General features: G+C 31.4%; 1 protein-coding gene across 1 annotated transcript; it reads right to left on the minus strand.

Annotated features, from left to right (window-relative positions):
• Positions 1–610: 610 nt before the first annotated feature.
• HELRODRAFT_70650 (hypothetical protein) lies at positions 611–1,550 on the minus strand (the record flags this gene model as incomplete). The annotated part of the gene is made up of 2 exons (XM_009032897.1): positions 611–701; positions 1,369–1,550. Coding segments are annotated over 2 exons (273 nt in total), but the record flags the coding sequence as incomplete, so codon positions are not given.
• Positions 1,551–15,036: the final 13,486 nt, after the last annotated feature.

A 15,036-nucleotide genomic window follows, 5' to 3' on the forward strand; every position in this document is an offset into this window, starting at 1 on the left:
TATGATGCTATCGATGAAGAAAAGGAGACCAAAGAAGATGACCAGCCAATTAAGAAACCTGACACCTAATTCGCATCAAAGTTCAATTTTACAACACCAAAGTTAATTTTTACAACGTCAAAGTTAATCTTGACAAAGTCAATATTTCCCCATATATACAACAAGGAGCACTGACGATGATTCATTCGGAATCGAAATATGGCCTTATTTGCAGCATGAATTCGAAAAATAAGTTTATTTTGAATTTTAATAAACTAAACGTTCACCAAAAAACTTTAGTGAGAAAAATCGAAAAAACGAACTACAAACATATTAACGCCAAACATTCGGTAGAATTTATAGAATATTGTAAAAATTATGGTCTATTACCAACATATATATATATATATATATATATATATATATATATATATATATATATATATATATATGCAAAATAGAATAGAAAAATTCAAATTCCGAGACAGTCGGTATTCAAAATTGAAAGGCACTTGCTTCATTTCATGATTTCAAATGAGTAAGTTAAAAAAAAATTTATACAGTTACAGTGAAACAAAATAAAATAATCGAAAAATATATGTGATGTCCCGACGACGGTGCGTTACATTAATTACATGGCACTTAGTGCTGGTAGTTGGGCGAATTGGTACACGAGTCGTTGGCCATCCACTTTGCGTAGGATCCCTCTGGCATAATAATACCTGAAACAAATTATCACTGAATTTTAAACAATAGTATTTTGAACAAAAACATTTCTAATGCGATTCTATTATTTTATTAGCCCAAGATACCAGCTTATAAATAAAGAAAATCAATGAAAATTAATTATCACGACGTCATGTTACATTAAATTCTCAAAAGTAACGGGTTTTTGAGAATTTAATAAATTTCTCTACGAAACTAACGAATGCATCGTTTACTTTAGGTGCAGTTTTATCTAACTTTGAAAGGCACCTAAAACATTTGATGTCAAATAACATCAATAGTTACGAGTTATTATTGGTCATCTCAATTCAAGATGCGTCAGTTGTTTCGTGTGGATGTAGGACGTGCAGGAAATATATGATTAAAAAATATACAAATATTAATTTTTATTATATAGATAATTAATTAATAGCAAAGAGTAAAAAACAATGAAAATGTGTTTAATGTGTTTTCAAGCTGCTGTCATTTCTGCATTTAAATGTATTTCAATGTCAATTTTTTTTTATTTATTTTTTCAAATCGAACGCTAAAATATTAGTTAACTGTGTGCTTTTGTTGATTGACAAACTCTTACGTTTATAATAAAATCAATAAAATAGAACGCAGCCAATCAAAGAATAAAAAACAAAATATTTGTGAAAGATTCAAATCGATATAATTCACCTGAGAGCTCTTCCCATGGTTTCATAATTCATTCCTGGTTTGTTCTTCAGCATGCCCCAAAGTTTCGAAACCCTTTTTGAGTCGACCAGTTTGAAAATTCCGTTTTCCCTATCGATCCATCTAATGTACTTAGGCGAGTACTCCTCGTCGTGAAGCAGGAGCAACAAGAACTCCCACAAATATTTTGGGTTGTTAGACGACTTTTGAAATTTGTTGTAAAAGGCTTCATGTTCTAGTTGAAAAAAAGCTTTTTTATTTAACTACATAATGTATTTTTCCATTTATCATATTAGCTGATTAAAAATTTATAAAATTGGTTGAAAGAAGCCTTCATTGCACGTTCGTGAGAAAAAGATTGAATACTTTGACAAAATTTGACAGAGAGATCTTGCTGTGTTTGCATATTAAAAAAGTTTTTATCGTCTCTTAATGTTCGTAGATAGTGAAAATGAGTGTGGGTGTGTGTGTTTCTCACCATAGCATAGATACATTTCAAGCTAGCCTTTTAATTAATTGACTTTTTTATTTGAAAATTAAATTAAATTTGCACATAAGCATAATGCATAACACATTATGCGTTTAAAATAAAATAGAATTATTTACTTGAACTGTCTTTAACATCTTCACACGATTGAAACTCGCTTAGTTTGCTGGTTTCAGTAGAATATTTTGGCAAAATCAACCGATGAAATTTGAAATATTTTGACTTTTTTGACAACACAGCGTCACTGGAATCTGGCGAACATCTTTCTTTCTTCACGTTTGATGTAGTAATCGTGTTTCGTCCTGTTTCTTCTTTCTCCTGCAAATTGTCGCTTCTAGAACATTGTGTAGCAGGATGAACTGACTGGTCCATCTGCACGTTACAACTTGATGAACTGCTCCGGCTTTCAGAGGCATGATGACTTTCTTGGCAGTTTCTAATATTGGACTCGTTTTGAAGATGTTTCGATAGCAAATCCCAATAAACAGTCCAAGATTCTGTCATCATTTCTTGAATTTTAGACAAATAAGCGAGGTAAAATGGATCGCCACTGTAAATTGAATCGGCACTTTTGTAATATTTGTCGTAGAAGTTTGGACTGAACTGGTTGTGATGATAAAGATATAAATGATCTTGATCATTGTCCGAATGGGTGTTGGAAAAGAAAAAAGTTTCCAAATCTGTGTAGGATCGTGGGAAATTTGTAGGTCGGAGCTTCAAGCAGTTTGAATCTACCGATGTACATGTTGTATTTTTCTTATGAGGGTCTGCTTGGTAAAAACGTTGATCCGACGATGTCTGGAGAAGTTTTTCTGCTTCTGCCCCTCTGTTGATACTGTTTGAACTTTCTTCGAAAAGTTGCCTCAACTTATCAATGTTCATATTTTCATTTATTGGCTGCAAAATATTTGCTTCATCAGCATCAGTAGAACAATCACCTGAAATGTATAATTTATGGTTTATTTCATTAGCAAAAATATAATTTGTAAGTTGTTTTGGAATGGAAAAATACATATAGTATTAAAAAAAATAAATAAACGAGTTTCTTAAATTTTGAATTTTTTTCAAATGTTTTGAATTACATGCAAGTGGTAACATCACCAACCATCTCACAAATGTGTAGAAATTACATGAATAATTCATACTGAAATTTATTATATAAAATACCTTCTTGTAAAATATATCTAGGAAATTATCTCCCACAATGGAAAATTCTCGATCCGCTCTGCCCGCGCGCGCGCACACGTACACTTGCACATACACTACACACGCACACACTCACAAACTTCACACACATACATACACACACACACATACATCTAATAATTTAACTTTGATTGCGAAACCTGCAATAGTTCATTTTGCATCGAGCTTATATTCTTTTTTTTTGGCGTTTCAAAATCAGGTCATTACTTTCTGTTGAAATCGGCAAAAGCAGACATCTCTACAACTATTTTAAGCTGTTTTTCAACGCAAACAACAAACAAAACCGAACGTTTCGCATACTTGATGTACTACCTCCAAACATTCAACATTCATTTGAATTATTTTCTTTTGCCATTGAAAAAGTAGTCATTTTGCAACTATGCGGTTCACGACGTATCAAAAATCATAAATGTGAACAAAAACACGCCAAACAGATAGTGCTATGAAACTATTATCTATGAATTTATTATTTATTATCTACAAATTTCCGGATACGCTAGCCTGGATGTGTTAATCATCTAGATAAATAATGTGCTGTCTACATTATCTCAGTGCCAGATAAAACATGACTTGCTGCTAAATTAAAAAAATAAAAAGAATTTCAATGAAAATTAAAATTATCATGTCACGTCACTACTTTACTGGCTCACAATCTCATACTCCACCGCACGCATAGCAATTTAACACACAACACACCACACACACACGCACACACGCACACACACAGACACACACACACATACCTGTTTAACATAATAAATATAAATATGTATTGTATATAGTGTGAAATCTGCGTAAAAATTATCTGCAATAAGTCACGGAGTAAGTGCATTGATTCTTCGAATATGATGTACCGGAGATAAAATTTAGAACGTGCCTCTGATTGAAAATATGAAGACACAAATCAGAGACTTGTTTATGAATTTGTAATATCCTCATTCGAAGTTAAACTAAAATCTCAAAATTTTTACAGATACATGTGAGAGAGATAACGAACAATCATTTAATCATACAATTTATTACCATGATCTGTTTGTTGCAATTTAATGTGTCCATACTGACATTTGATAATTGTTAATTGCCTCAATTTCTTGTTAGTCAAGTTATGTTTCGTAAACTCAGGAAAAGTATACAATTAAGCAATTTTTTAATAAGTCATGTTTACCTCAACGTGCTCAAACAAAACCCAATTTGTTGTTTTTATAGTTTCGTCTTCAGTTTTCAAGATCGCATCCGTTCTTACTTAATTTTACAGACAAAGCAATTTTTATTTGCAGTGCCAAATCTGATCCCACATACTCGTTACGCAAAGCTGACTGTTGTTTTAACTTGACCAGACTTTCCATTTGTTCTTTTAACTACACATGATCATTAAAAAAATCGACCAGCTTAAGAATATTTTTAGAGGAATTAAACTTTCGACCCAGAGGAACCTATGAGGGCCATTTCTTAGAACTTTGTTCTTGGATCGGATATCGATGTGATAGATGCAAATGTGTGAATGGCACGCATAAAAGATGTTTCGAAAGTTGGGGTGATCATTTGTGTTGTTTATTAAACTCAAACGCCAATAAATTTAAATAGAGAACAAAATGATATCTCTCTTAGCTCTAGTGGCGTTTATACTATTTACCGTTTAACAAGCTATCAGTAATGAAGACAAACAAATATGACGGGTCAACAATGTTCATGAATGAACGATTGCTCTTATCAGGCACTTCAATGATAATTTAGTCTAATCGTTTCTGCTAATAATATTTTGGGAAGACTTTCTAAAGCTAAAATTAATTTTAAAACAAAAATATTTGATCAACATTCTTCTATGAAACACATTCTTATTCATCCTTTAGTACCACCAATCACCTCCAATCAACAAAGTTATGAATGTTAAAGTTTTCAATAAGTGAAGTTAGTCAGATGGTTCCGGTTAAAAGATTGTGGTTTATCAAACTACATGCTTTCAATTGTTTTATTATTCAATTTATTTTTCGATGCTTCACACGTAGTAATAATATTTTCCGGGTGCATAAAATTATTAATTAATGTATTAAAGAACAAAATATATTACATTTGCAACTGAGCATGTAACTGTAATGTCATAAATGTAATTGTAATGTCATAAATGTAACTATAATGTCATGAATGTAGCTGTGATGTCATAAATGTAATTGTCATAAAAATGTTCAATTCGTGCACTAGGAAACCAACTCATTATTGAGCAGATTTATGTACATAATACAATCTGTTATTTACTTATGTAAATGTATATATAACCAAATCACATTTTTTGACACAAATAACTTTATATTGCAAATAGTTTATAATAGCAAATAGCTACTTTTTATGAAAACACACAAACACATACATAATACCTGACAAGATATTGCATATTTGACATATACGCATACACGTGTGTATATGCAATATTTGTAGGTGTGCAAACTCAAACACACACACACATACACACACAGACACATACACACACACACACAATATCAACATCCATACATTTAACAAACGATGTACTAATGATGATGATGAAGATGATGATGATGGAGATTATGACGATGGTGCAGACAACGATGATGATGATGATAATTTGCCTCTTCCTGGTTATTTAATCAAAAGTTGCTTCCGTTCAAAAGTTCACTCGCATTATCGTTTGTATGCGAGTTAGATGCATGTTGTTGTGATGGTTGACAGTATTAATGTGCGTGTTGCATGTTCGGTTACATCAGTATGGATGTTGTTGTGCATCATTGCTTGACTGCATTAAAGTGTGTGTTGTGTGTTTGTTTGGTTGCATTAGTATGTGACGATGTGGATTATTTGCTCCTAACGATAACTTACATTATGCGTTTGATTGTGATCTAAACTTCAAGGGAAAAAATGAAGAAGAAGGAGGTGGGTGTCGTTGGTGAGGACGACGATAATGATGACGTTGGTAAGGATGATGACGATGATGAGGATGATGAGGATAAAAAACAAGATCACGACCTCTCCTCGCCATCATTATACGCCGTCGATTGTGAAATGAACTTTGAATGCTCGTGTTATTTAATTAATCATTTAAGTAGCTAATTAATCAACCAATTTGCACGTCTGCTCACCAACCAAACATGCTGCTAACACATTTACATTTGCATAGTGCTAACTTTTTAATAAGGAACTTAATTGGTTTGGGATGGTGTGGATTTGTTATAATTAGCAGCATGAAACCAGCTGAAATGCAGTTGAATTGAATGATATTGAAGCCAGGATGTGTGTTTGAGTTAGTTTAGATAGTGTTGTGTTTTGTTGTGTTAGGTTGTATTACATTAGGTCGGGTTAGGCTTTAGGGTTAGGGTTACGTTACTTTATGCACTGCTATGCTATGTTATACTATATTCTTATACGTTATGTTGCCCTGTGAATATAAAAATTTATAACATTATTGTACATAAGCCATAATTTTATTAATTTATTGCAATAGTGTTGCGAGAATCATAAATTTTGTCTCATTTACAAATGAAGAAAGTTGTTTTTTGGGGCCATTTTGAAGTTTTGATCATGGAATTGTTTGATGAAGGCATGGTTGAATTTTGTTGCAAAGGTAAGAATTAACGTTTCTGTGCTAAAAATCTCTAACCGTAAATATATTTTTCAATTGGTCTGCAGACATCTTCAGGGATTTGTGATAAGGTTTCTAAAGTATTTAAGTTTTTTTTTAACAACAATCTCCATAATCACATTGGGAATAGTTATAGTTGTGTTTTTGTTGCTTTGAACAATAAATATTCTGTCAGATGAATGAACTTACCTCTTCATTATATCATTATATATATATATATATATATATATATATATATATATACATGGGCAAACACACACACACCACACAGACACACAGACACACACACACACACACACACACTTGTCATATGTTTTGCAGAGTAGGGTAATTTAACAACATGTCATGTGAATATGCTAATCATGCAATTATCCGAGATCTTTGATGTTTTACAGGAAATGCCTGCTTGAAATGCCGTTCAAGTAATTTGCTTAAAAACATCCTTTCAGTTATTATTATCTTCAAAATAATTAATCATCGTCATCTTCGTCATCACCAAATATTATCATCATCACCGTCGTTGTCGTCATCATCATCGTATCGTGGTCGTATTATCGTCATTACAATCTGAGCACCATAACCACCATCGTCATGTCATTATATCATCAACAAACAAATTGTTCTCATCATTATCATCATCATCATCGTCGTCGTCATCATCATCATTGTTATATTCTTACATAATCATCATCTTTTTTAAAAATCACCATAACTCTGATCTTTAAACATCAAATAAATTTTTATGAAGACATCAGCAACATCACTATCATTACCTCTATTCTCATAAATGAACGAACGAACGAACGAATGAATGAATGAATGAATGAACGAACGAACGAACGAACGAATGAACAAATGAATGAATGAACAAATGAATGAAAAACTAAATAAATAAACAAACAATTATACAGACATATATAATGCAACTGTAATAAATAAATAAATGTTCTTGCCATCCTACTTCATTATCCAGTTATATGATAATTTTAATCTTTAGTCCGATCCCCAAATTAATAGAACTAGATTTTCACCACCACACACGCACACACACCCACACACTCATACTCACACCACACTCATACTCACACCACACACACACACGCACGCGCACACACACACACACACAAACAAGCATATATATTATGAACGATAATTAATTTATAAAAATTATTATCTAGATAATCGTTCTATAAAACAAACCTTTGACGAGAGGAATGAAATTGGCGCATCAAAAAATGTTATTTTTAAAAATTCCACATATATTCATTGTATATTATTTTTAAAAATAATCAAAAATGTTCTACTACAAAAGATTAGGACAAAGTTATAAAAATGTATAAATGTATTCACGTAATTTTATATTGTCAATTAAGAAGCAGTTTGACTTGTAGAAATCTTGAGCATAATAAAGATGAGATACATCACAACATCTTTGTTTGTCATGTCATGAATGTTTATTCGTTCAAATTTAATTCACGCCGATGTTAGATTGAGCATTCAAAAACTGTCGTCCTATGAAGGGACAATACTCGCTCAGGTTTCTTCTCAGATCTTGAAACATAATATTGATTCCAAAACTCTGTTACTGAATGTGCGGTGCATGCATGTTTGTGTGTGTATGTGTTTGTGTGTGTACGTGTGCATGTATGTGGGTCTGTGAATAACTTTTGGTAATTTTGTTTTAATTTTACATTGCATTTCGTAACCTATTTATTAACACAGATACAAGTTTAGGATGAATTGATGGAAGTTGTGATTGCAAAATGTAAATGTTGTCTGTGCCAGTGAACGAATGTGTGATCTGATGACATGATGTGATGTGATGACTTGACATGAAGTCGGAACTGTCAGCTGATAAGATTATCAATCAGCCAGAACTCAGGTCGACTGATACTGTTTTCACCAGTTTAAATGTATTTCCAAGACAGATTTAAAAACAGTTTTATTTTGTTTTCCTCAAGTAAAACATGCTGCCTCGACTATTCATTTCGTCATTCAAAAAAAACCGAATTGATAACAATTGTAATCCATAATTAGGTTTAATTAAGGACACCTTTAGTTTTGGAGCAATCGAAGCCCCAATCTCGCATAAAAGAGTACTTCGGCTAAATTTTCGAATTAATCAATTTGTTGCTTTCATCTTTCGACAAAATTATTTTGAAAGCCGTCGATTGTAGTCAATATGATTTGCTGGCATCCGTAACATCATCAGCATTACGTTAACCAAATACTGGGAAGTAGTAAGTAAAGGAAATATTATTATTCTTTAGATGATCTTCTATTACATTTTTTTGCAAAATTAAACAATAACAAGATAGTAAGTCGATCTATTCGCTATGTTTTTAGAGTGTTTCAGGGGACATTTGTCGCCTGCGCCGAACACTTTTATGGAAGGACGCTTCATAGCAGGTTCGCTAAGATTTTGCTGACCTGATGGAGGAGAAGAAAGATTATTTTTTTTTATTGAACCAACTGAAATCCATCTTTAACAAAATCAGTTATTTTCAGAAATTGTGCCAGACGAAAGTTCCGTATTAGCATTTAGACACCGTATCATACCAAGGTTTACTGCTGGCTTCATTCCTTTTGAATCTTTCATGCGAGATTAATTTTAACGGAACAACGCGTGTGTAGCATTATTATTTAATTTCAAAGTATTAATTGCTACTTCTGAAATCTTTGTGATACGTTCCCTTAATTTTTTTCTCTAATCCGAATTTTGATTCAAACAAATTAAAAAAACTGTTTAATCCTTGGCTCTGGTATTTTAGCAAAATCAGCAGCGACATAAATAGGTAAATCAACCTTATCATCATTCAAAAACATAATAATATCAATTATTTCTAAAAATTTATTATATTATCATTGTCTGCCCTGAAACGGGCTTTATGGTGCTAATGTCAAATTAAGACTTCAGAATATCATTCAAAATAACTTACACGAATCAACAGATCAGTGCGTGTGGAACGTCCTCCCCAGACCAACTTATTACTTACAGAGCGTTCAATTTAACTCAAAAGGGCTCCTACAACGTTGAGTGAAAGTAATTTAACTACGTCCGAATTAGCAACCGTTTTAAGATGCGTTCCAGAAAATAATTAATAAATAACAAATGAATGTGGAATGAATTTTTTTGATGAGTGCGGAAATATTATAAAATGGAAGTACTAACTATATATTTGGAGAATGTTTTTCTTATAAGAAATTTGTTGTTGCAGTTGTTGTTGTTGCTGTTGTTGTTGTTGCTGTTGTTGTTGTTGCTGTTGTTGTTGATGATGATGTACGATATCTTGTTGTGGATGTTTGTATAAACCGTTTTCACATTGTTTGCTCTGCATCAATTTACACTCAGTTTGATTGTTTCTGTTGTTGATGCAATAGGCTGGAGATATTGTTCTTCCTAGAGTTGGACATTGTGGTTGGATAAACATTTGTTGCTGTTGATGTTGTAGTTGGTGTAGCTGAAGGTATAGTTGATGTTGTAGTTGACGTTGTTGACTTAGGTTCATATAACAACTGGTTGCATCATTGCTTGGCAAATTTGCTTGAAAAGTCGACGTGTTGGTAGAATGGAATACTTTCGTATATTGAGTTTGTTGTTGGAAATTTTGGTGACGTTGTTTGTGTTGTTGTTGTTGTTGAAGTTGTGGTTGAATTTGATGTTCCAGTTGATAAATTTGTGGTTGGTGTTTTATTTTTGGAGCTGAATTTGATAAATCTAGGGCAACATTTTCTTTGGTTGGTATAAAACTTTCAATGTTGCGAAAGTCGGTGACATCCTTCGTTGTTGGCTTTCCATTGTGAAATCCAGACATAATTTAATAAATTTTTTTCAATAATAAATAGAATATTTTAAAATTTTCAGACGAAATATATGGGCTCAAATTACAAGTGATATATAAAAATGACCAGCAGTGAAGATAATGTTACAATAAGCTGAACGTTAATTGTTGCTATTTGAGGATTGAAAATTATAAAATTATATATAAAAAAAATAATTATTATAATCGATTTAATTTGAAAATAATTGAATCTAATTGAGCCATACGAAAGGAAGAAGAAAAAGAAAAATGTGAATCAGCAGGTGATCATATAAAGAAATACTCAACGAAAGTATTTCACACGATCGACGCCTTGTTAGTTATTGTGGGCAACAACAAATTAGATACAATCTATTTATAATATAGGATATCTAATTTGTTTTATAACTGTCATTATATATATATATATATATATATATATTACTACATATATTATTATATATATAAAAATATATATATTTATAAATATTAAGTTTAGTTCTTTAATATTACTATATATATATATATATATATATATAACTACATATATATATTACCAATTTTATATATATATATAGGTTATATAAATGTTGACAATAATAATAATAATGGGGCTTATAGGTTTATTTATAAGTCTTGTTATAATATATTAGTTATATATCATGTATTAAATTGAGATGTACATACACATACATGATATAAATTAATTAATATTAAATTATTATATATAAATATAATGGCATGTATATATGCATACATATATATAAACATATATATATATATATATATATATATACAGTATATGTATATATATATATATTTATACATTGATATATGACATTTGTTTCATATATACATTTATATATGTGTGTGACTATATGCTTTTGTGTTTGTCATGTATTTGTATATACGTGTGTGTTTGTGTGCGTGCGTGTGTCTGTATGTGTTTGTGGTACTTTTTGTAGTACTGTATAACACATAAAGATTGCTTATTCTATAAAGTAAAACACATGGAGGTCTGGTGAAGTATCATTTAATATATATAAATAATTATTATTTTTCAATTTATTAATTCGTTCGTTCACTCACTGATTTTTTCATTCAGTTTTACTCCTAGTTCATTCATTTAGGCAAAAAATTTGCGAGAGAAGAAACACAAAACAAAACAGCAGCGAATGGAAGAGAGTAAACCGATGTAGGTAGAGACTGATGGCATGTGTATGTGTAGCGTACCTACCGGTAATGTTGAGTTGTGTCCCAACCAGACAAGCATTAGATGTTAATTACTTCAAATTATCTTTTTCAGCGATAAGTTGTGCGTTATAATTATTCTATTTATTTTAAATGAATATTTTTATATTTATTTTAGTATAGTTTTTTGATAGCATTTCATTCATATACAGCCTGAGCAAATACAATAAGACGGGCTTAAATCTTACTAAGTATAATTAGTTAACTCCAAAGTAATTAAAAACTGATCTAATTAATTTTGATAATTACATGCACATATAGATTGTAAAAAACTGTTAGCTCTAACACAAAGATTGTCAAAATATTTCTAGACAAGAAGATAAGCAAAAAAGGTAAAAAATTTTAAACGCCGCTGTAATGTATCTCAAGTATTGTTAGATCATATATAAGTTAATATAGACGGTATAGTTGTCATGTTTGTCATGTTTGGTAGAGTCGAATGAACAGCAAAACATACGAACAAACCAACAGACAAACGAACAAGCAAACAGAAGAACAAACAAACAAATAGACAATTGAACAAACAAACAGACGAACACACAAACGAATGAACAAACATATAGACCAACGAACACACGAACAAACAAACAACCAAATAAAAGCACTCCAAAAACACATGTTCATTTGCATATTCATTTATTTTTTATGCACTCAGACATCTTGCTTATTAGATGAATTAATTAACTAATTAATTAATTATTCGAGCATACGCGTTATTATAATTAAGTGTGTATCACATCACACCAACATACTTGCAATACAAATCATAACTTTGTACATTAATTTTTTGTCGCAAAGCGGAACTAATTATTGAAACGATGAATTGATACTAATCTGTGAAAGTAAGGTAAACAGATAAATAAATGAATGGATGGATGGATGGATGGATGGATGGATGGACGGACGGACGGATGGATGAATGGACGGATGAATGGATGGATGGATGGATGGACGGATGGACGGATGGACGGACGGACAGACGAATGGATGGATGGATCGTCCTACCTAACACAAAACACACATTTTCATAACTGCTGACTGACTGACGAATTGTCGCTTGTTACGTGATAATAATATAGCTACATTTTTGTAGGAGATGTAGGTAGAGGAAGTTGTTGTTGGTTAATAGTGAACACATTTATGGTATAATGACTGATAAATAATAATAATAATAATAATAATAATAAACAATTACGCACCTAATCGTAAAATACGTTTTTGTCCTAGCGTACAATTTGTTATAGAGACAAGATGTTTCATGTCTGCCGATCAATTTTATTTTCAGTTGACTTTTATTGATTTATTTTTATTATATACCTCTAAAGATTTTTCATATCAAGCATGTTTCGCTGTGGCGTGGGTGACGATTCTAAACGCTACTAACGCCACGTTCGTAGCGTCTTATAAACGACGAGTTTGCATTTTATTTTCTAACAAAAATTTTCATTGAAGAGGAAAGGCTTTAGCCTTTTAGACCAGAGCCATCTTTGTATCCATAATTTTCAAAATCTTGTTCCACCAAGCGAACGCAAATAAAAATTTCAAACCACATAATTCACCTGTTACTGTAATTCTAAATTGGTTTTAATTTGGAGGTTATAAATTTATTTACCGTAGAGCTTTTTAATGTTCATTAATTCACCCATTTATTTTTACAAATTATAACAAGTTAAATTTTCAAGGCTGTGACACCCATTAGCCTGTGTCTAATTAAATTGGAAAACAAACTAAAATAAAATTTTAAAAACTATTTTTTTTGCATTTTAGGAACACGTCATTAAAATAACACAGCAAATTGTGAAATAAATTTTCATGTTTGCATGAACATTTGGACATTTGTTTTTGAACATTTTTGAGATGAAAGACGAAACATAACTTTTTGTACTTGAGTGATTTTTCTTGCGATGATTGTTTATGCGTCCTTACAACATCAACTACTGTTAATGTTGACAACTTTGGTCTGCTGGTCTGGTGATGTACTTTGTTGCATTGTTTTTTGTAATTTGTTTAAAAACCAAATAATTTGTTTTATAGATCAAAAATATGCTGCCCCACTTTTTCACTTTTTTTTTATTTCGCCAGTTTTTATTTATTTTGAATAATTTCATTCAACCATTGCTTCACATTGAAGTCATTTTTATAGGGATCCATCAATTGCTGTTAAAAAGTTTCACTCAAGTTAAAACGATGAAATTTGAACCACTTAATTCAAATAAACACAAACTAACAAACGAGATTTGAGATTGAGGTTTTTATTACGACAAACAAGCTACAAGCATTCAGCATCTAAAGACTGAACCAGCTCAACTCGGCTTATCCACATTTCTTCAATTGTTTTGTGACGTTTCGAAACAAGCATGATGTCGCCATTGCCAATCAGGATGCCGCCAGCATAACATTTACAATAGCGAACATTTGCAAGTGTTTTACTTGAGATTATAGAGCAAAGTAGTACACTTCAAAATATGCGCTCGTACACACTTTGGGAATAAATGTTGCTCATTCTGTACTGGCAATGGGGATGTGTCACCGAATCACACAGCCACTGGTTGGGTTGTGATTACTAGTAAACTTAAAGAAACAATCCTTAATTATTTAAGATACAACCTTTGAACAACATGATGAAGATTGTTTCCAAGAGCTGTAGTAGGGGGTCATTTTGCATCCTATCACGATTTTCATTGCAACGTGCAACAGTCAACCACAAATCTGCCTATTTTTAACAAAAATCTGACTTCCATGATGGATATATCACATATTCTTTGAACGAAATATTATCCATCATTTATCAATGCACATAGTTTAATATAATGAGCGCTAGATAAATAAATTATTAATTTTTTTGGTCACCATCAAATTAGATTTGTTTTGAATTTATTTTCTAGAAAAACCCACAATAAAATTTAAAAGAAAACTGTTTCAGAAACAATAAGTGAAATTAAAAAACACAACATTAATTCGTAATTAATAATCGAACAATTAATTTGATCATTAACAAAAATGAAAATCACAACATTTTCACACTGGATAAACGTATATGATAATTTGCCAATGCAAAATAATGTCACGTTACATTTCAACATTCAGAAATAATTTTGTGTGAACTTATTAAATGAACGCACACACACACACACACACACGCACATACACACATACACACACGTACACACACGTATACAATGCTATAATCTAATTAGTGCGGTTGTCTTTATTGAGAAATCTTTTAAAACATTTAGCTAATTAATACCTGTATGTTTATAATTACTAAGGTGTTTAAGTCATTACATTAATTACATCAACAACATTAAAACATCGCA

This window comes from Helobdella robusta (genome assembly GCF_000326865.2).
Source record: "Helobdella robusta unplaced genomic scaffold HELROscaffold_9, whole genome shotgun sequence".
Lineage (NCBI taxonomy): Eukaryota > Metazoa > Annelida > Clitellata > Rhynchobdellida > Glossiphoniidae > Helobdella > Helobdella robusta.